General features: G+C 43.2%; 1 protein-coding gene across 2 annotated transcripts in view; it reads right to left on the reverse strand.

Moving 5' to 3' along the window:
- LOC106580720 (leucine-rich repeat and fibronectin type III domain-containing protein 1-like protein) overlaps nucleotides 1-24,118 on the reverse strand; it is a 114,462-nt gene that overhangs the window by 35,954 nt on the left and 54,390 nt on the right. For both annotated transcript variants that reach the window (XM_014162059.2, XM_014162060.2), the window contains exons 2-3: nucleotides 17,925-18,123; nucleotides 6,424-7,828 (exon numbers count right to left, since the gene is read on the reverse strand). In XM_014162059.2, the coding sequence (XP_014017534.1) occupies nucleotides 6,424-7,805 (1,382 nt within the window). In that variant the 5' untranslated portion in view covers nucleotides 7,806-7,828; nucleotides 17,925-18,123. The remainder of the gene's footprint in view (nucleotides 1-6,423; nucleotides 7,829-17,924; nucleotides 18,124-24,118) is intronic.

Here is a 24,118-nt window from a genome sequence, read left to right on the forward strand (position 1 = left end):
TGTACACTTGTGGTGTTCCTGGTCAAAAATGACCGGTCATTAGAAATGAATGGGTGAGACTGCAATTAGTGTATACAATTGAGTTCAGGCACATGCCCATTAATCAGATGGACACTTCCTTTCCCAGACCCCCACATGCATGTGTGATTGAACACACACACACACACACACACACACACACACACACACACACACACACACACACACACACACACACACACACACACACACACACACACACACACACACACACACACACACACACACACCTCACTCCTCTTCTTGGCTTCCATGGCAACCCCCATGGGAACCTTTCCCCAATAGAATCATTCCACCAGGAGAACCACACCTGTTGGCATTCTCATAAACAATCGCAACATTGTTTCAATAATATATAGAACTTTTCTCACAGCCCTGGTTTATAAAGCTTTTTTGAGGCCTTGCTCACAATTCATTCTGTGGCAACACGATATAATGTATGTGAGGCTCTTGATCCTATCTTTGATAATGACACTGGTGAGGAGGAGTGTCAAGGTTATCGTCGGTGAAGGAGGACCAAAATGCAGCAGGACTGTGTTTGTTAATTTTGACGAACTGGATGCCTGGTGCGTGGTGCTGGTATTATCTTCACCAGACAGCTAGCACGCACCTCAGGACTATTAATAAACGCTACTCCAGGTGATAACATTAGGACACGCTCTGTAGGGCGAATGTCGTGCCTAAAACACCAACACAGTAGCTCTCTCATCCTTTTCTCCTCCAATTTTCCCATCAACTCCCTTATAGTCTCTGTTTCTCTTTCCTCCACTTTTCCCCTCACTAGCTCTGGTTCCATCCTCGGCTCCGCCGATCTGTCCGTGTGCCCCCCCCAAAAAAATTATTGGGGCTGCCTCTCTGGTTTAAACGCCAGTCGCGTTCCTCGGTAGCGTTCCCGGTCCTCACCGAATTCCCCTTGCTCCTTCCTCTGCTGCTTGGTCAATTTTTGGTGGGAGATTCTGTCACGGTTATCGTCGGTGAAGGAGGACCAAAATGCAGCAGGACTGTGTTTGTTCATTTTGAACATTTATTAAATCAAAATTAACACAAAAACAACAAAACGAAATCAAGATATACCGACAGTCTTCTCAGGCTCATACATGCTAGACAAGAAACAATCTCCCACAATGACACAAACAAACACACCCAACTTATATAGGACTTCCAATCAAAGGCAACACCACACAGCTGCCTTCAATTGGAAGTCCACCCCAATTAACCAAACATAGACATACAACTAACTAGATCAACATAGAAATACGTAAACAAGGAACAGTGCCCAAAAACCCCGGAATACATAAATCAAATGCCCTTTTTAGAAAAACCACCACCCCGAACCACATAAACCAAATACCCTCTGCCACGTCCTGACCAAACTACAATAACAATTAACCCTTATACTGGCCAGGACGTGACAAGGAGAGAGGCCAGGAAACTGACAGTTTCATCTGATTATTTGTTATAGTCAAAAAAATGCCAAATCAACAATGGCATTGTTTTTAATTCCCTCTGCAACTCATCCAACTATTGACAAACTGCCACCAGTTTGATGCCAAAACATTGACAACAAATACGTATTGACATAGTAAAATAAATAAAAGTGTGTAAAAAAGAATAATATAAAGGATATTTCATATTAAACCCCAACGGTATTCACAAAGTTCATGGTTTATATTTATAAATATACATTTATAAAAATGTTTTCATTACATTTTTTATTTCATGATTTTACATATTTTACATGCGATAAGAACGCACAGATGTCCAGAGATAAATAAAGACACCTTTAATAATCTTACGTACACAAAAAGGCCGCTAGATGTCTTGTGATATATTACATAAATTCTTTGAAAGATTCAAAAATGCTGGTAGTTTACTGGTAAACCTCAAAAGTTTCCATAAATATATCCTCCATTTGCAACCCAAAGAATGACACAACATTCCTTCTTTAAACTTAAGTTCAGGATAAAATTGGATCATACCAGAGCTGAAACAGGAATACCAGTGTGTGGTTTTAGGGTTATGGGTCATCCGACCACATAGTACATACCCTGCAGCCTTCCAGCAAGGAGACGTCCTCTCATCCCATCAATCATTCACAATGGGGGAGTCACTAGCTTGGAGGGGAAGACTATCTATCTAGGCTAGTCTCTTCTCCATGCTATATCCCGGTTCACACATTAACCATCTGCCAATCACCTCTGATGGAGTGCAGCTTCCAGAACTACTATATGGAGCCTAATGACATACTGTACTTCCTCGTCTTCATGCATGGTCATGGCTAAGTTCATATTATCACATGAGATAAAGGTCTGGCTTCAAATTGAAAACATCCTCTATCACCCACATCAGAATTCAAAGGAATCGGTCCATAATTCCGGCTCATTTCATGTTGATTTTAAACACTTGATCCTCAGCAGTCTAGTCGTCTAACTTGTTATAATATCTTTTCAGAGAGTGGTCTGTTATTTATTTTCCAGCATAGGGATAGTCAGGTAAGTCAGTTGATTTGATTGATATGCAGCCGGAGTAGCATGCATGTATACATTAAGGGAGCAGAGTTTTTGGGGGGGGCGGAGATGAGACACCCAGATGGGTTCATGTCTGGTGTTTCTGGTAGGGGATAAAGCCAATCGGCCCCTTGCTGCCCTTTCCAACAGAGGCACACGTGAGGAGAATCCACTAAGATGGATAAACCTGGAAAAAAGGGGAACATCACCGGATTCTAAGAGGCCAGTCATAGAAAATGGGAGCACCGAAGAAGAAGGAACACTTAAAAGAAAAAGGCTAAGCTTAGAGATTTAGAGTCAGACGTTGCATGGTAGTTAGTAGAGCAGTGTGTACGCGCGTGTGTGTCAGAGAGAGAGAGTGTGTGTCTGCGCACTTGTATGCCCGTGTCTCTGAGTATAAGTGTAGTGCACATGGTAATGTGCAGCTGAGCATATTATGTGTGATATCACAAACACCAGTCGAAAGCTTCAGCACTCTGTATGCATACAAATGAGATATCACACGTGATGGCAGCCTATCAGAATCCCCACCTTCTTTTTCCTGCTGTACATAACTTAAATGCCGTCACGGCGTATAACCTTGAAGAAAGCGTTGAAGTGGGCAGGTAGACGAGGAAGAACAGGTTGGGATATTCATCTGTCCCACACCAACATTCAACTCAACGCCTGGTTTAATTTGTACTGGCAAGCCTTAAAACCAACACTTATAGAGATTAATAATAGAGATTTCATTGACTTTTAAATAGATTTTTGTGTTTTGACTCAATCTTCGACAGTCTATTTATACAAGGCGCGTTTGTCTTACCGTTTAATGTTACAGTTGTTGGCATCTGATAACAACAAAACATTATAATGTTGCCATTCTTTGTTGAAATACGCTATCAAAAGACAGGCAACAACATTGTCTTTCTTGGATCCCTATTCGAGATCTCCACGCGAGATCCGATCTTACATACTATATGGACTGGATGAGTCAACTTTTAAGCTTTAAAGCCCTGGCCAGTTTGGAGGTTAGTTCCAACACTGAGGACCGCAATGTAAAGAGTGGTTAACAAAAAGAACAAGGTAGACCGGCTTGTTTCCTCAGACAAAAGGCTAAATATGTAGGTTTTGGCTATCTACCCATCTCTGTACAGGCGATACGCTGCACCATCATGCACAGTGAGACAACTACTTTGATGGTATACCCATTGCTCAGGAGAAGCCGTGTACAGCAATGTAATGCTCTTCTGTTTGATTCTATTTTGATTTCTCACAAGGCAATGCTGTGAACACATCATTGTGCCCTCTTTGCAGGGGGCCTTCAAGTACAACACCAAAAGGAAATTACCTGTCACGTTTGAAAATAGGATGAGCTTGTTGGCAACCGAGTCTTATCAAAACCATAATTTGGGGAATTCACTTATGCAATGCTCCGTTTTGCTTCACGCATCATACTTTGCCAAGCCTTTGTTTAGAAGAATCCCTAATGTTTACTGTTTTCATTTGTTCTGACTATATATAGTCCTTATAAGGACTGGCTGAGAGATATCGCAGGTACACTTCAAGTGGGCAAATGGTTGCATACCAATGATCTCACTGGGCAAAGACATCAATTCAACATCTATTCCATGTTGCTTCCACGTCATTTCATTGAAATGACGTGGAAACAACGATGACTGAACCAGTGTGTGCCCAATGGGATGGCTTTGTCTCTCCCAAGTCCAGCTGGGTCCCATTGCTTCCTGGTGACACCCCGCATGGATACACTATCAATGCCATCGACGGGTACCGCCCAAGTGACTGTGCCAGCATATATACAGTGGAACCCAATGGTCCTCACAGCCGGCCCCAGGTGCTTCTGATATAAACTATCAATCACTTCCTACATCAGAGGAATGGTAGGGGCCATGTCCCAATACTGTCAGATGGCTTCCTTTAATAGTAAAAAAAAATCTGTCCGTTGATGTGAAAAAGACGGATTGATTTACACTGTATCAAATGCATTTGTCAACTCATTTCAGATCCACGGACATGAAGGAAAGGACTATCAAGCCCTATTGGGCACTATTGGGCCGAAATGACGTTTTTTATTTTTTACAGAAATGGCTAAAATGATCAAGGACACATTTTGAGTAGGAGCTGGAACAGACCAAAGCGTACATAGCAGCTAATTTGCAAAGGGCCAAATCAGCAGAAGGGTACCGGCAGACATTTCCATAGCCCTAATGCGTAGCGAGCTGGCAGGCTGGACCATTCGTTTGGTCGACCCAGTTCCTGTGGGCATTATACTGATTCGCTCGTCATAATTTTTGGGCTGCGGCGTGTTGTTTACTGGGACCTGGCAGTGGCTGTTACGCCATTCCTCTGCACAGCTTTTGAAAAATGTCTATAAATTACAGCTTCGGGGTGTTGTTGCTAGCTTGAGCTCCTCGCCTCTGAAACATGTCCCTTATGCACATTCTTCTCTTCTTCCAAATCAATATGGGAGACAGAGGCTGAATTTAAGAAAGCTTTGCTGCCCTAGAGTCAAACAAAACCTCTGATTCATCTAAAACAAAGAAATATGTTTTTTTATGATGAGTTGTTTAAGAAATGTACTGTACTGTACTTGCTTTGTTTGTGTGGGTGTGTGTTTGTATTAGTGTATTGAATGCCTTTGAGTGTACTATGTGCTCATACCCTTCAGTGGGTGTGTAGACAAGTGCAAGATACATACTGTAATATGCTAGGTTTACATAACTGTGTGTGTGTGTACAATGTGTGTGTGTGCTCACTGCTTGCCCACACCAAATAAACAAATCAGTCAACTAGTCAATGAGAAACAAGAATCAGGGAGCCAGGTTTAAGTCCTTAGTACTAGATAAATTCACCTACAGTAACATCTCTCCTGTCCATTCAGTTAATTTGCTGCCGTGTTCATTCGTTTAGGCTCCCCACACTATCTGCTGAGATAGAGTGCATCAGAGCACAGAAGCATCAGTCTATAAACTGTGTACCTGCTCTAAAACTATCCACAATCCAAACTGTGTCTCTCTGTGCACAATGCTCCTCTCCGTGTTCAGCATTCAAAATCATCCCTCCAACTCCCCGTGGTAACAGACACAGCTTGGGGAATACGTTTCCCTTGAAACAAAGATTGAAAAGTTCTCTCTTTCTCTCAGTGTTGGCTGTGCATTTTCCACAGTGGGACAGACCTGCCTATCTTCAGTCACTAAGAGTTGCCACCAGAATCTCGGCGTGGACGCCCTAAATGAGATCCTAAATCAATTTTCTCCCTTTGTGACTGCTGTCATTGATCAGAGAAGAAAAAAAAGTTGCCTGCATACAGCCCTGGGCCAGGCCCTGTAAGAAGACGTGAGGAGACTTGAATGAAAACCAATACTTTTTGAGGACCAAAATAATTAATGAGCGAACAGAACGATCCATCAGCATCTATCAGAGCGATACAAACTCTACAAATTGATATAAATTGATGTTGGACCTGGCATATGCCATGACGGAAGCATCAAAACAAAAAATAATTACCTTGGAACAAGAACAAAGGAGAGAAATAATAAATAACAAAAGAAAAGAGGAAACATTTTCTCAAAGCAAATGAAAAAGTGTCCTTGTTTATCTCTTGCAAATAACGATTAGTAATTACCACCTATTTATCATCTCATTATAATGACATACATTTGTACAAGATGAAATGTTTCTGGTGTTCTTATGATTGCTACTGATAGACATCATGTAATTTTACATCTGTGAGTCAAAATGGTATTTAATCATAAAACCTCATTAATACAACAAAAAAAACTGTTCAAAGTTATTAACTCATTCTAACCAAGAGACTGAAGCTATTTCCCCTCTTCATTTCTCCATCACCCCTGTTTAGATCCCTATCCCTCCTCACCTGTAGATGAGTGTGTCATCCAGGGAACTGTTGTACTGGACCTGGTACATCCTGATCCCAGGAACGTGGTTCTGATATGGCCATTTGATCAGCACTGAGCTAGCTGTCAGCTCCACCATCAGCACCCTTCCCTCCTGGTTCCTCCGTGTGTCGTTGCCCGTGGTTGAGGTGGACTTGGCCGAGGTGAGGATGTCTGAAGGACCAGGGTCGGGCTCCCGTAGCCGGTTGGTGCTGTTGGCCAAGTGAGGGAGGAGGTTGACCACCAGCTCCACCTGGCCCGTGGACTCCCCCGCCGCGTTGGAGGCAATGCAGGTGAAGGTTCCAGAGTCCTTCAGGGAGGTGATGTTGATGTCCAGGCTGCCGTTGCTGAAGGTGACAGTCCGTGACGTGTTGGAGATCAGACGGCCCTCGGGGGAAATCCAGTGAATCTCTGGGTCCGGGTCTCCATTGGCCTTGCACTTCAGACTGGTAGGTTGGCCCTCCATGGTGAAGGTCTTGGCAGACTTCCTGGTCATGACCGGAGGCTCACAGATGAACTCCTCCTCGGGGATGGTCCAGAAGTACTTGGCTGTGAGGTCTGGAGGAGAGGCGCAGGTCTCCAGATCGTCTTCTCTGGTCAGCCTCCTCAGCCACAGCAGCTCACAGTTACAGTGGAGCGGGTTTCCACCAAAACTCATCACCAATGACGACTGAGGAGATCCTTTGGCTTTAGCGTAGACAGGGATGCGCAGAAAAAGTGGATCCGGTGGGATCTTCTTAAGCTTATTGGACGTCATGTCCAGACGCGCCAGCTTGTGCAGGTTGGTGAAGATCCCTTGGGGCACGTGCTCTATAAGGTTATGGTCCATGTTAAGGGTGTTGACATTGGTTAGACGACCTATCGTCTCCCAGGGGATGTCCACCAGGTTGTTGTAGGACAGGTCCAGGTCTTCCAGGGTTCCTGTGAAGTCGTCAAAGGCGTGGGGAGAGATATTGTGCAGCTGGTTGTTGGCCAAGATCAGGTGCCTAAGGTTGGTGAGCCCCCGAAAGTGGTCATCCCTGATCACACTCAGCCGGTTGCTGTCCAGGTGCAGCGCCCGCAGCCGCTTTAGGTCCTCGAAGGTGTAAGGCATGATCTGGCTTATGGTGTTGCGGGACAACGTCAGATGGATCAAACTAGTCATGTTGGCAAAGTCCCGCCTCCTTATGGCCGTGATATAGTTCTCAGTGAGCCGCAGCTCCACGGTGCGCCGGTCGATGACGGTGGGCACGAAGAGAAGGCCCGTCTTAGCGCAGAGGATGGCCAGCGAGGGGGACAGGTTCTGGCACATGCAGCGCTTGGGGCACAGCTGCCCCCTGGTGGAGACGGCCAGCATCAACAAGGAGAAGATCAGCCGGTCCATCCTCCCTCGGGCTTTCTGGGAAACTGCAAGGCAAAGGAGAGAGGCACTGGTCAGGACGTGAGACGCCAGGTGGGGAATTCACTAGGTGAATCAAGATGTATATCTATGCATTTAGCTATCACAGTGGTAAAACTGAGATGAAATATCTCTATCAGCCACGATCAGGATGCAAAACAGCAGTGTTTGAAGTACATTCAGGTGATTAAAACCAGTAAATGTATGTGAATGCATTTCAATGAATGTGCAATAGCTTGAATTAAATGTTTCGCACAGACTGAGGCATAAGGTTGATGTGATGTTTCAGGAGAGCCAATTTTCTTAACAGCTTGTATCTTATTTTCCTCCTCATAGGAACTTCTTTAAGATGTTAGGGAATTATACACGTCGTGCTAATACGCCCAATGAAGAGATAAGGACAAATAGTAGGTTTGTGTAATTATAGCTTAGCAAATCATAACTCAACATGCAATCCCTGGACAAAGTTAGTTGGCTGCACAGTTTAATAAGGGGTTTATCACAGTGGGTCTACCTTCTGTGGATTCTCTAAAAGCCAGTCTTTTAAATAGCTACATACATCTCCAATATGAGTGAAAACAGAAATGTATCCGTATAGAAGACGCCAACTGGCAATGCATATACAATTGTAGCAAAAGCACGCAGTCATCCACCCACACACTTACGAACACATTATTTTAAAATCCTCTCTAAAAAACACACACATGCAAACACAGAAACACACAGTGTCTCATATCTACCCTGCTTCCAGGTATGGCAGATACTGTTTTTTCTTTAAAATAAAGATCGGTAGTCCTATCACAAATAGAAAAATATCTGAGGTAGCGGGACAGATTTGAAGTGCTATGAACTGACTATGGCCGAGATATAGATATATATATATCCTCTCTCTCGCTCACGCGCGCATGAAGCATATCCATGAAATGGTACTTTAATATTTTTATCGTGGTAATTCCTTGTTCATGCCAAAGTACCTTAAACACACACGCTCTATCTGTACTGACGACAGTATTTCTGCGGTTACAGTTTTCAGCTTTACAACTTAATACACCAGGATCTGCATGGGATTTGTCATAGGCCATTAAATAGGCCTTTTGTTTCCTGTCTGTGCTGTGAATTCAATAAAAACCAGGGAATGGAGGTGTATGAGGTTACTGTATGGCTTCTCTCATGCGACGAAGTGGCCATCAGCCACGCAGCGTCAACAGAAACAGAGCAGCTGCCCATATGCATCTCATTTCACCGACCCATTTCACAGCTGTACCTTGGATTACGGGGCTAACGCTATGATGAATACCAAACGAAAGTAAAGCCACGGAAGCCACGTTGGAAGCCTTTTTTTGTTGTTGTTTTGTTTTTACAATGCATTTGATCTTGTGAATAGAGGTGCAGTAGGCACTGGTGCGGTTACTCTCAAGGTCAAATAACTGTGTGAGACATTTAGGCCACCATACCGTACATACCGTAGTGGATGAAAAAGGGCAGCATGATGGATGCTCTGAAAAACGCTTACCTGCTGGCTCTTCATAATTAAAAAGGAATTAACTGTACTGCCAGACAGCTATTAGCAACTGTAAATTGCCGTTTCGCTGGGAAGGAACAAAGAAACACGGTACATAAAAATAAAGACTAACAAGGAACATGCTGCACCGCTGTTGAGTTAATGGCGGTCAGGCAACTTTCAACTTGATAAGAGGAAATGCAGGTAAACAACAAAATAACATGGATGCTGTTAATACATTTCTCTCTCACACTCTCACCATCTCACTCAGGCTAAGTTGCTGTAAGACAACGCCATCTGCCATCATCTAAAGGTAAACAATCTGCCCAAAGAATGAGGGCCTGATCTCCAGCTCCTCTCATATCATGTTTACTAAAACCACAGTCCTGTCAGCTATAGCGGGAAACATCGTTACAGTATACGGGCAGAACTCTCCAAGGTAGACGGCTTGAAATGCCAAGCAGCTAGCCATCAGCTCTCTGGGGAATCTTGGTGTGGAGACTGGGAACTGTCGACATCCCAGAGCTTATTTACAGGATGAGTGTCCACTATGCTCTGCTCAGACAGAATTCTCTGACTCCTATGCCTCCCCACAATGGAGATGGATTAGGCTGTTGGCTGTGGAGTGGAACGGCCTGCAATGCCCCAGGGGCCCAGGGAGGGCCCAGTCAATGAGATCTGCTGCCCCGCCGTCTAAGGATTGGGCTGAGGGAGAAGAGAATAAGAGCAAGACCCAGGGCGGTTCACTACGCATGGAGTAAAGACAGTCTGGGCGACACTTGATGGCTGCTGTTTCCTCCACTCTAAGATAAACAGAACATGGGATAGCTTGTCCGTCTGTTATTCAGGGAATCGGGCTTCTGCTTACTGTCAGTATGTTTTCACTTTAATGCTGAAGAGTTGTACAAGAGCACTAATGTATTCTGGTCTTGATAGTACAAGACAGGCTACAGGCGTGTGCAAATACCAAGTAGTTAAAACATGAGCATCAATCGTTTTTAATCATATAAACTACCAAGTTTCTACAGTATAATGTGAAACATGAGGCAAGATGAAAGGAGCCTGGTAGAACGTAGTACAGTAGTACACCAAAAACCTTACAAAGAGGACTGATACAGGAATATATCAGCGTGATTCTTTCTCCTTCTCAGAAGGGCCTATCACATAAACTGACTGAGAAGATCTGGCACATGCAGATGTTTGTCGTCTAAACTTGCCAATAACTTCATTGCTATGACAATCGTATCGCTGCGTGATATTAATCATGTCGCATGAAACGTTTGTTTATCATGGCAATGTGGCACCACATCCTGCGTGTCTGGCTGACAAGTTTTGACTGATGTGCGCTCATGTTATTGTTTTCTGTGGCAAGTAATGAGTTAAATATCACAGCGGTGTTTTTTTCCTACTTGACGGTATGACGCTGATATTCTCTAAATTGTTTTGGGATAAATAGACAATTCTGGTTTGTGCGTTTGATCAGAAGGCGGCTCTGGTCTGGAGCTTATCCATTAGGGCCATGGACCAAAAGCCTGTTTTACACACCCCATTACGCACCACCACTCTCTCCCTCAGATAAAGGGATGGACAGGAAAGAGAGAAAACAAAGTGCTTCAGCAAGACGCTGAGCCATGCATCTCCATTATTGGTCAGGGTGACCCTCAAGGCATGCTCCAAGGTGTTTGTCTCATAGCAACTGCAGATGAACAGGCAGACTAGGGGTCTAGGAGAAGGAGATTGGGTTTCAAAAGCCAGTATATTGTACATTTGGAGACTTGTGTTGTTTGTGCTTGGGTCTGCGAGGATTGAGTTGGACTGCGGCGGTGCTCAGAAGGAGGGAGACCGCAGAGAATCAATCATGTGACACGCTGCCTCAGCTGCTGAGTTACATCATGAGACACACAAACACTGAGGGGCAACATACCAATCTATCCTATATAGTACATTTACAGTATGCTAGTAGATATCCATAGACTTCCAGTAATTGTGCTAACGCTAGTAGATGAAGGGCCTCACTGCTAAAATCCCAAAGTATCCCTTTAATCATGAACTTTGCTGTGTGACATCAATTATGCAGTATTAATGGGAAAACAGGGGGAAAAAAAGTTTCTCACCATCTGTGCTCGTCAAATAAAAGGAATAACGCACCCACTGCACATTAACTGGGTGTTGTTTGATGCTAGATACTGTGAAGACTTTCCTAGAGGGCATTTTGGAGCCATTTTCAGTAGTGTTCCAGCGGTTAAGTTAGAGTACAACATTACTTGATTATTGCAAGGCAAACATCCTCTGGGTTTAGTCAACTTACTCTACCATAAACTCAGTAAGCCTTCAAAGAACAAGCTTTTAACTGGAGCCTTAGAGATCAAATATTTTGCTGTGAAACCCTAAAACCAGCATTATACCTCAAAGACGAAGGGTCCCCTCGCCACACATCCCCACATTGGCCGGGATCACTACCAAGATCTAAGCCACACAGGGAATTCAGTGCGTCTAATGGGGCTTCAGCCGCTAACACATAGCACTGCGATTGAATGATTCTCTCACAACACCTCTAAAGCATCCTACAACCATAACGCAGACTACAACCGTAACCTAACATAACCGATCATAATTTATGGGTGTGTATATTTCCTGCAGAGTCATCACAGCAAGCCTTAAATGAATGTGAAATCAAAGCACCAAGAAAATATTCTGTTGGCTGTGGACTTTACGTGGTGACACTGGGAAGCCGGGTTCCCTTTGAAAGCCCCTTTTAGCTGGAAGAGGCGAGGCGGGGGCCCTACTTGGTAGTCAGCAGTGCTAACTGAGCTCCATTCATGATCACTGCATGCAGCTGTCCCTCTAGGGCTCCTCTATTTGAAGAGATAAGATAAACTGTTTAAAGATATATGCTGCTTTATTTCGTTTGAATATTCCGTTAATTTATCCCCTCTTGGCGAATTACGTTGCGGTTATCAACTCCATCTCAATGTGCCAGCATCAGCATCATACATAGCTGACAAACTAGAGGAAAATAGCAGAATTGTGAAATGTGAAGTATATATAATATTGTTTTAAGACAAACTGTATGTAATATACAGTATTTAGGCCATGTGGGAATCAAAACACACAACCCTGATGTTGCCAGAACCATGCTCTAAACCATCGAGGTATTACAACTACCGTACTTGGAAATCAAGCAAACATTTAAAATTGCTCTGCTGCTGAACAACTGGGAATTTGATCCATGTGACGCTGGAATAAAAAGTAGGCATTTTTCTGTCAGTTTGCCTACTTCCTATCCCTCCATCATGTGAAAAATATCTAGTCCTTCAGCCTCAGAGCATTATAAAATCCACTTGAGTATGCTTCATCAAACTTTCCTATGCAAATCTAGCTGAAATCAGGGATTCCATGGCCCTACCGTATGTAAATCGATGCTATTTGACTAGTATTTCTAAACCTACAAAATGCATAGAGAATGTATGCATTCTCCCCTGTCCCGCAGTAGCAAATATCCTTCGGTTTTTGCCTATGTTTTCTTTAATTATAGTTGTGCTGCATGGGTGCCCAAGGGAAAACTCTGCAGTCTGTGATGGGACCCAGTACATTATGATTGAGTCTGATTTCTGAACCACTCTCTTCTGTCACAACTCCCCGGAAAATGTTTGAATAATCTCTGTCAGCTTCAGCAGACTTGCTCCATTTCACAGCAACTCCCAGTGAATTACCCTTGGCGAAGACACACTCCCTCTCTGGATAAATATGCTAAGACTCATCCGTGTCTCCAAGACCCTCCTCCCACTGCCCCATTGAGCCCATCTATACATGTCCCTCATCTACAGTACATTCCTTCATATCTCTCATCCTCTATCACCTTTGCCTCAACTCCCATATCCATCCATCATAATCGCCAACATAAGATCCCATATGGAAAATAATCATACAAATCAAATAAGAATTTTATATGGCAGACGAAGATGATTTGTAAAACATCTAATAATAATCTGGTAAGAATTTGTATGTGTTGCCTTATATGTCAGTGGAGTATTTGTATGTGTTCACTTACAATGCCTTCGGAAAGACCCCTAGACTTATTCCACATTTTGTTAGGTTACAGCCTTATTCAAAAAAAAATTCAATCAATCAGAAATATCACATTTACATAAGTATTCAGACCCTTTACTCAGTACGTTGTTGAAGCACCTTTCACGACTTCCTCCGAAGTCGGTCCCTCCTTGTTCGGACGACGTTCGGCAGTCGACATCACCGGTCTTCTAGCCATCGCCGATCCACCTTTCATTTTCCATTTGTTTTGTCTTGTCTTCCCACACACCTGGTTTCGATTCCATCATTACATGTTGTGTATTTAACCCTCTGTTGCCCCCATGTCCTTGTCCGGAATTGTTTGCTGTAAGTGCTTGTGCATGTTATGCTGGTGGTTGATGGGTTTTGTACCCATTTGATTTATTGTGCTTGTGCATGTTATGCTGGTGATTGATGGGTTTTGTACCCATTTGATTTATTGTTCTGTTAACGGTGGTTTTTATTATTAAACTGTGCCGTTGTAAATCAATTTTTGCTCTCCTGCGCCTGACTTCTCTACCGCCAGTACGCACCCCTTACAGCTTTGCTGCACAGCTATTTTCAGGTCTCGCCAGAGATGTTCGATCGGGTTCAAGTCTGGGTTCTGTCTTTGCCACTCAAGGATATTCAGAGACTTGTCCCAAAGCCACTCCTGCGAAGGTCTTGGCTGTGTGCTTAGGGTCGTTGTCCTGTTGAAAGGTGAACCTTCACCCCCAGTCTGAGTTCCTGAGCGCTCTGGAGCAGGTTTTCATCATGGATCTCTCTGTACTTTGCTACGTTCATCTTTGCCTTGATCCTGACTAGTCTCCCAGTCCCTACCGCTGAAAAACATCCCCACAGCATGATGCTAGCACCACCATGCTTCACCGTAGGGATGGTGCCAGGTTTCCTCCAGACGTGACGCTTGGCATTCAGGCTAAAGTGGTCAATCTTGGATTCATCAGACCAGAGAATCTTGTTTCTCGTGGTCTGAGAGTCTTTAGGTGCCTTTTGGCAAACTCCAAGCGGGCTGTCATGTGCCTTTTACTGAGGAGTGGCTTCTCTCTGGCCACTCCACCATAAAGGCCTGATTGGTGGAGTGCTGCAGAGATGGTTGTCCTCCTGGAAGGTTCTCCCATCTCCACAGAGGAACTCTAGAGCTCTGTCAGAGTGACCATCGGGTTCTTGGTCACCTCACCTCCCTCAGTCACCTCCCTTTAGCTGGGCGGCCAGCTCTAGGAAGAGTCTTGGTGGTTCCAAACTTCTTACAGTTAAGAATGATAGAGGCCACTGTGTTCTTGCGGTGTAGTCATCGTGTGTTCTCAATGGACATTCGGGTGTTTTCTTAAATTCGCTCTGGCTATCTACAGTACTCCGATTTCAGAGCACTCTCGTCTGTGTGTACCAGAGCGCAAAATAATGAATTTACGAGCGCTCAACACCTGTTGAATATGGCCGGTGTCAGTAACCGTCGGCAAAAAAAGCATAATTAAATTGCTTCCAGCAGCACAGTTACAGTCATCAACCTTTTGGTAAACACGAAAACTGCCTAACCAGCTCTGCTAGGGTGAGTAAAATGGGTCAGACTGCACAGTAGCCTAATAAACAAATGCAGGTGGCTTATATCTTCATGCTTTAAATGCTTTATTATCCAAATGTAAAACCATTTACTGTACAGTACCATATTTCTTCATCAGCATCTTCATGCTTTCGTTAATAAAATAATGATAAAAATACTCTTTCAAAATGCAGATGTTGATTTAGTTATGGATCCATAAGGAATTACTATGGGAATAAATGTAACTGATTTACATAAATATTGGAAGAAATATGTCTAATGAAGGCAAACAATTTAGAATCCTCCAATCTTCTTATGCTGTAGCCTACTCCCGACCATCACGTTGTACAGCGTCATGTTTTCCATTCCATCCTAATGGAAACCCAGAGAGTTTGGTTTTTCTCGGAATAGATACATCATAATATTAATCAAATTAATTCCCATATACTATGTTATTACAAAAAAGGTGTTCAATTCTCCAGTAATGGCAATATGGAAGACTATCAAATGCCTCTCAAAGATGCCCTCTGGTGGTCAAACTAGCACTAACTTGCATTAACAGAAAAAATGGCTGACAATTAGATAACATGCCACAGAATGCTGCAGCAGCCTGCAAGGTGTGCTGCAGTATGATGCAACTTTTAAAGGAGCAACCACTGTATGTACATTTTCATGTTTGGAGTTTCCATGGTTAAGGTTATGCAGCACCTCCTACTGGACAGTTGATTTATCTACAGGTATGCCTTTGGTCTCCCAACCAGGGTTTTAACCAAGCCCATCCCTACTTAGGTTTGATATTTGTCACTGACTACTAACAACATGCTATCATGAGAATGGCTTTTGTGAGATCTCTACTTAATAACTAAATAGATTCAATGCAGCAATCAAAGTAATTCCTCCTCCTTCTGTTGTCCTCTCCTCTTCCTCCTCTCCTCCCCTCTCCTCCTCCTCCTCTCATCCCCCTCCTTCTGCTTTCCCCTTTCCTCCTCCTGCTTCTCCTCCTCCTCCTCTCATCCTCCCATCTGCCTCTCCCCTCCTCCCCAACTGTGTTCTTCTCCCACTGCTCCTCCTCCCCTCTCCTCCTCCCCTCATTCTCCTGCTTTCCCCTTTCCTCCTCCTGTCCTCCCATCCTCCTCCTCTCCTCCTCCTGCTTTCCCCTTTTGTCCTCCTGCTCCTCTTCTGTCCTCCCCCTCCTTCTGCTTTTCCCTTTCCTCCTCCTTCTGCTCCTCCTCGCTGAGGACGTTGATTATTTTTTCAATAAGTGTCACATCACATGCTTCAATGATGTCAGACAGTGGTATGCAAGTGCTTTGATGTGTGTATGTCACATGTATGTGAGACCTTAGAAGGCTTAGCTTAATGTCTCATGTATGTTTTTTATATAATACATTTATATAATACATGCAACATTTTTGTTATTTCTACATTTTAACCACCCGTATAAGTCAGATATTACAAGAATCTTGTAAGTGTACTTGCTGCCATATGTACAGTATTACTTACAAGTTCCAGGTAGAACATATAGGAATCTTGTTAAATTCTTCTATATCTTTTCCATATGGGATCCTGCTATCCTACTCTCTCTTATCTTACTCTCTCTGATCTTCATCACCTGCCCTACCTACTACACATCAAACAATCCACCATTCCACCAATTCACCTATGCATCCACCCATGCACCCATCCAACCACCCACCCATACATCCATCCATCCATGCATCCATCCTAAACACCACCCAGCCACCCAACCAGCCACCCCTCCATAATGTCAATATCAAAATCAATATTCAAATCATTCCAAGGGAATCTGTTTTTCTTCTCTGTTTTTCTCCATTAACTCAAAGAAGCATAAATATCAATTTATGCACATTTAACACCACCACCTGCCCCCAAATGACCTGTTGGCATTTCTACCGCAGTGTTTTCCTTAAATTAAAAAACGTAACAACATGCAAATACAAAAAGGGCACTTTGAGGTCCGTTACTTGTTTTTACAGAAATGTCAAGGTCTCAGAATAGCTGAGAAATTCTGCAAGACCTATCCAGGCAAATTACAAAATGACTCACTCAGACTGCATACTGTGTTATCTTCATGCATTATCCCTATTTCTCTTCTTTGTTACAGCTAGTTCAGTGATCGATTCACAGCTAAATGTAGGGTGAGCATCAATGTTTCTGGCTTTTAAAGCAACATTGAAAGTGCCTGAATGAATTAAGACTGCATGGGCTGGCACAAAATAAATCCCTGGCTGTGCATAGGCACAGCTACAGTATTCTTTCCAACGTTACAAGTAGTAGTTTAGTTTGTGCTAATGGACTGAGCAGATTTTATTTATGTATGGTGTTGTGTTGGTGTTGTGGTAGGTTTTACTTCCTGTTAATGCCTGTCACTTTGTGTTAGGGTGACTTTTGACCCCAGGCCAGACAGGGGCAGCTGTCTCAGGGGACAGGCTACAGCAGGTCCCTGTACTTGATAGAGGCTATGACACTGACCTTTGACCTTAAACCTCTAAACACTAAGGACAGCTCTCCCAGAGGGAAGGTATAGCAGGTGCTGCCATGGCACCCGGTTGTGAAAAGTAAAAATCAGCCCTTAAACCTCAGATGAACAGGAATGGGAAAGGCTTTCTTTAAATTCTATCAATTCAGTTCTTGGGAAATTAGATCCCGAAAAACCAACTGGTGGTTTAGGGTTAGGTCCGTGGATTTGGATTGTGACTTAAATAATCAAAATCATTACTATTGATGGGCCGGATGGCCAGCAGATTGGCAGTGTGAGGGAGCTGTCTCTTGTCTTGGATATGTCAACGTTCCCCCTTCATGCCTCTTCACGCCATTGAAATCAAGACCAAGACAGCTGTCCACCATCAAGCCACTGCTGCCTCATTACAATATTCAAAAGAAAGTCTGTCCATTATGCACACTGTGTAACATCTCAAGATTGCCAAGTGCTGTTCAATACGAGATGTATCGAAGTACACTGTACTGATATACATACCTCTATCTGGTGTGGTCTGGCAGGGTCGTGATCCTCATGAAGACTGTGTGGGCTGTGTTGGCCTAGCAGAGAAGGGCAGCTACATGTGGTCAGGGTGCCGCTGAGCAGGGGGTAAGGGTGACTACCTAAGCAGCATCTGGGTGTCGGCACTGGGGACTAAAGGAAACAACTGGGTCCCTTGTGGAGGATGTCCATTGACCTGTGGGTGAGAGAGAGAGAGACACAGCATTATATACACTGAGTGTATAAAACATTAAGAACACCTTCCCAATATTGAGAACAGCCTCAATTAGTAAGGTGTCGAAAGCATTCCACAGGGATGCTGGCCCACAGTTGTGTCAAGCTGGCTGGATGTCCTTTGGGTAGTGGACCATTCTTGATACACAGGAAACTGTTGACAAGAAAAACTCAGCAGTGTTGCAGTTCTTGACACAAACCGGTGCATCTGGCGCCTACGACAATACCCCGTTCAAAAGGCACTTAAATCTTTTGTCTCGCCCATTTACCCTCAGAAAGTCACACATACACAATCCATGTCTCAATGGTCTCAAAGCTTAAAAATCCTTCTTTAACCTGTCTCCTCCCCTTCATCTACACACATTGAAGTGTATTCAGTAAGGGATCATAGCTTTCACATGGACTTAGTCCATGTCATGGAAAGAGCAGGTGCTCATAATGTTTTGTACACTAACCCTAACCCTTGATATGTTTTCAGAAAAAAATACGCTAACATAGCGTAGGTTATAGACAACAATAAAATCAAAATCAGAAAACAGCTATTGGGTGTGATGAAACACATTCCACAATGGAGTAGCAAACTGATTCAAATCTACACCAGACTGTATTCAAACCTGTTTTATTTGATCAATTTATATGATATGCTCGACTTAACTATAATATTCTCAACTTTATTCTATTCTATTTACATTATAATCTTAGAGTACATGACAGATACGTCTCCCTCTAAACTGTTGAAATTCACGGCTGACCTCAGCGGGAGTGCCGAGTTAAACTCTGCAGCGACTCCAAATCAGCCCAACTCGTCGCCTTGCACTCCTGCTTAGAACTTTTGCACATGTTGTCGGAAATATGCTCTAGGGAATCAGACCTCATTTGCATTTGCAGAGCAGAAAAACAGTGTATAATAATACACCGATGTACTGTCGAGTCCTTACTTTAGAAAGGGAGAGGAAAATAACACACTCACTCGCACACAACCCAAACAAAGAGACCGATGGTTAACTCTGGGGTTATTTACATCACTGGCCTGCTTTCAAACTAGACAGGAAGGAATTGTGTTTTTATTCAATCAGAGTATTTATCTACAAATATCTTCCTTTCCTTCCTCTCTTGCTCTTTCCCACCTTCCCTCTATATTTATTCTCTCCTCTCTCCCTCTCTGATCAATATGGACATAATTATACAACCACTCATTAGCATCTGCATAAAAAAACACCTTTTTCATTAAAACCCCATATGCTCTCATTGGTTTCATGATCTAACAAGAGGCAAGGTAGTTGCAGAGTGTCATGACTGGCCTGTGCAGGTCAGGTTACCGTGTGGACCATAATCCTACAGCGATATCTCTCACACCCACCAGCGGGGGAGAGATTGAGAGGTATGGATGTGGGGGGGGGGGGGGTTTATGACACCTCACGCCCATTGTAAATCTTAAGGGAGCAGACAAAATCCCTTTGTCCTCTCAGTATGGAATGCATGATTTTTATTTTAACTTTATTTAACTAGGCAAGTCAGTTAAGAACAAATTCTTATTTTCAACGGCCTAGGAACAGTTGGTTAACTGCCTTGTTCAGGGGCAGAACAACAGATTTTTACCTTGTCAGCTCGGGGATTCAATCGTGCAACCTTTCGGTTAGCAGTCCAACGCTCTAACCACTAGGCTACTTGCCGCCCCGATGGGTCTATGGAGAAGCTACCTCTGAACAGTAACATGCAATAAATGGACTTTGGGACAATATGTTTTGTCAGCCAAAATGGTAGTAATGACGATAGATGGAATATGAAAATGAATGTCATTTTTGTTATGCTATTAAAAGTGAAATGACGACGTTATAACGAAAACATTGCAACTTGAAGAGTTTTCATAATATGCACTTGATGTTTGCATACTGTACGTTGTGTGGAAAATGTCCAGATCAAAGATAATGTTTATGTAAAGATGAAATGTGAAGTTAGTTGTCTAAATTGGATCTGAGTAAAATCCAGACCTTGCCTCGCAACTAGTTATGCCCAGACAACTTGCCATAAAGGCGGAAACGCCCATTTCTGACCCGAGGGTGTAAAACATGTGAGTTAAGAATTAACATTATGACTAGGGACCACGAGCTGCAGCCAAGGTCCGATTAGTTGTAACCCCAAAACGAAACACGAGGTTGAAGAAGACAAAGGAACCTTTTAACAATCTATGCTACGGAGGAGTAGCTGTGTCTAAGAGGGTGAACTCAAGCAGGACCACCCGGTTATTCTCTCCAAGGAATCGTGTGTCTACACTGCTTTCATTGCCATGCTGGAACCACCTATATGGCTGACTAGCCGTCCTCAGAAGACCCCTGCTTCACAACAAGGTCGAGGAAACAAACCACTAAGAGAAAGGACACTGACATTGCGTGGACAATCAGAGAGTTACACCCGGTAACAACAGAAGTGTCGCCATCAGAGGAGAGGTCGGAACTTGGTCCACAAGGAGAGACCCCATCGGAGACCTTCGAAATGTAATTACATCATTATATTCTGACCCATAGTAAGAGTGGCAGTTCGGGGCAAGGTCAAGGTTAAACTAAGCATAGTTTACAAATGTACCAAAGTGTGCATTTCTCTCGTGCACTCTCGCTCTTTCTTTCTCTTTTGAAATCCCTATTTTATGTAACACGTGTCATATTGTGTTGGCCCACTAGGGACCTGTTTCATTGTACTAAGTTCTAATCAATATCCTAGACTGTGTGTTTGTGTAATCTATCATTCAAAGGATTGGGGTCACTTTGAAATGTCCTTGCTTTTGAAAGAAAAGCAATTTTTTTGTCCTTTAAAATAACATCAAATTGATCAGAAATACAGTGTAGACATTGTTAATGTTGTAAATTACTAATGTTGCTGGATACGGCAGATTTTTTATGGAATATCTACATAGGCGTACAGAGGACCATTATCAGCAAATCAAATCAAATGTATTTGTCACATACATATGGTTAGCAGGTGTTAATGCAAGTGTAGCGAAATGCTTGTGCTTCTTGTTCCGACCATGCAGTAATATCTAACAAGTAATATAACCTAACAACCATCACTCCTGTGTTCCAATGACACGTTGTGTTAGCTAATCCAAGTTTATCATTTTAAAACGCTAATTGATCATTAGAAAACCCATTTGCAATTATGTTAGCACAGCTGAAAACTATTGTTCTGATTAAAGAAGCAATAAAATGGGCCTTCTTTAGACTAGTTGAGTATCTGGAGCATCAGCATTTGTGGGTTCGATTACAGGCTCAAAATGGCCAGAAACAAAGACCTTTCTTCTGAAACTCGTCAGTCTATTCTTGTTCTGAGAAATGATGGCTATTCCATGCGATAAATTGTAAAAAAACTGAAGATCTCATACAACGCTGTGTACTACTCCCTTCACAGAACAGCGCAAACTGGCACTAACCAGAATAGAAAGAGGAGTGGGAGGCCCCGGTGCACAACTGAGCAAGAGGACAAGTACATTTGAGTGTCTAGTTTGAGAAACAGACACCTCACAAGTCCTCAATTGGCAGCATAATTAAATAGTACCCACAAAACACCAGTCTCAACGTCAACAGTGAAGAGGCGACTCCGGGATGCTGGCCTTCTAGGCAGAGTTGCAAAGGAAAATCCATATATCAGACTGGCAAATAAAAAGAAAAGATTAAGATGGGCAAAAGAAAACAAACACTGGACAGAAGAACTCTGCCAAGAGTTGGATCAATGGATCACATGGATCAATTTGCCTTTTAAAATGATAACTTGGATTAGCTAACACAACGTGCCATTGTAACACAGGAGTGACGGTTGCTGATAATGGGCCTCTGTACGCCTATGTAGATATTCATACAAAATCAGTCGTTTCCATCTACAATAGTCATTTACAACATTAACAATGTCTACACAGTATTTCTGATCAATTTGATATTATTTTAATGGACAAAAAAATGGGCTTTTCTTTAAAAAACAAGGACATTTCTAAGTGACCCCAGACTTTTGAACGGTAGTGTATGTGTATCTTGTATTATCATTTTAGCTTGTCAGTAAATAAATAATCAACTCAATTGGTGTAGTAAGGACTTATTTAGTGAGACTCGGATTTGTGCAGATTCCCAGATTATGCAACGTTTATAATGAGACTGTAGAGGAAATTAATTCATTAGCGACTGTTGTAAAATCGATATTCTGTTATTCTTTGAGTTAATTTGGGAAATAGAAACTCAATAAAGCCAAAACTTTCCCATGAAGCCCCAGGTTAATGAGTTAATAATTACCTGATTCATTTCATCACATAATTAGAAACAGTTAATCATTCGATGAACAGCAGTCGTCACATTAATCAATCCAACGTCACAAGAGTTTTCCATTAAACAGCATTGCCATCATTTACAGAATTACAACAAAATTAGGAGTGGAAGGGAGAAGATACTACATATGGTATTATTCAAAATAATTAATAATTATAGCCATATGTAAATAGATAGCTCACATTTCCCAGATCTACCATTTCCTGAATTTTTGATTCATGATGTACTGAGCTAATGGAGTTGAAAACATCTCAATGTGTCAGCTGAACTAAAATACCCAGGCTAGCCGTGTGTCTGTGCCATGTGTGCTCTGTTTGTTTCGAACAGACCTGGCCTAACTTTGGCACACGTTACACACAGGAATCGGTGACCATTCACCTAGCCCAGATGAGCACACTGTCATGGTGGAGCGGTGAGTGATTTATCACCCGCTCATCAGATGTACCCGTCAGCTCAAGAGCCCTGTCAAGCAGCAGAATAACAATGCCGGTGGGTTACTTTCATCAGACAATAAAGATGTTCATTTTCCAAACAACAACACAAACATCAGACAGGAAATACTGGCAGCTACTGTACGTGGATGAGGAGCTTGGGTGGAGAGTGTTGGGTAAACGTGCCTGTCATGGGTCTGTGAGACAGTATGAAAATATCCACTTAGGCACGAGAATCCCGAGTAAATAGAGACCGCATTAAGCTGGGTTAAAAAGCCTTGATGGATTTCTGGCCACCCATGCCTAAGCGTAAGCTTCTAGAATCACCTCTGGGTGTGGGCTGGTTCTCCTAAGCCAGTCGAGACTTTCTCTTTTCTCCGAATTCTCCATTACAGTCTTGCAGCCTTTCAGCATGGGTCGATACTGCACAGTAGGGAAGGGAGACTGTGTGGGTGGACTGTGCTGACCACTCTGTCTCTCTTTCCATGTACTAGAATGCTGCCATTGGCAAGGACATTCTCACCTTTACTGTTAAGGCGAGGCTGCAAGTTCTACCAACAAAATATAATCTAGCACTCTGGTACCCTGCAAACCATGACACATTTTGTATTCTACATGAGTGAAATGTAATGGAGTCCATTGCCCATGTTGTGAATAGCTGCTGTTCATACAAGGATTTGTACATGGCTAAACATGACCGTCTTGTTGACCTGATAGCCAGCACGGTGGGAAAAGTGGTCTCACCAACCGCACATATGCATAAGGGGAAGGGGAAGCTGGTTCGGTGTTCATGATGATGTGTTTTCCTATGTGCCAAATACGGCAGATATTGTTGTTGAGGAGGAGGCCTGGGGGAGGTGTTCATTTTGGAAGTGGGCTGTTCATGTGACGGCTATATGGAGCAGGCCTTTGCCAATAAGCTGCTTAAGTACCAGCCCCTCGTGGCTTTCTTGGACAGCCTCTGGTGTAGGTGCAAGCTGGTGGCGCTGATATTCGGCAGTCTCGGCCACATACACAGGCTTGCAGTGTGTGGCCTTCACATTGCAGGCCTGACAAAAACTAGGGCAAAGCAATTGGCTAGGTACTGCTCTGTTTTAGCTGTTGTGGGCAGCCTAGCTCTTTGGTGAAGGAGGTGCTTTCTGTACCCTTGAGTGCCATGCATACAGGGACCTTTGAAATGGTTGGATCCTTTTTTTGTAAATTTGATTGGTGGATTCAA

This window comes from Salmo salar, chromosome ssa20 (assembly GCF_905237065.1).
Source record: "Salmo salar chromosome ssa20, Ssal_v3.1, whole genome shotgun sequence".
Lineage (NCBI taxonomy): Eukaryota > Metazoa > Chordata > Actinopteri > Salmoniformes > Salmonidae > Salmo > Salmo salar.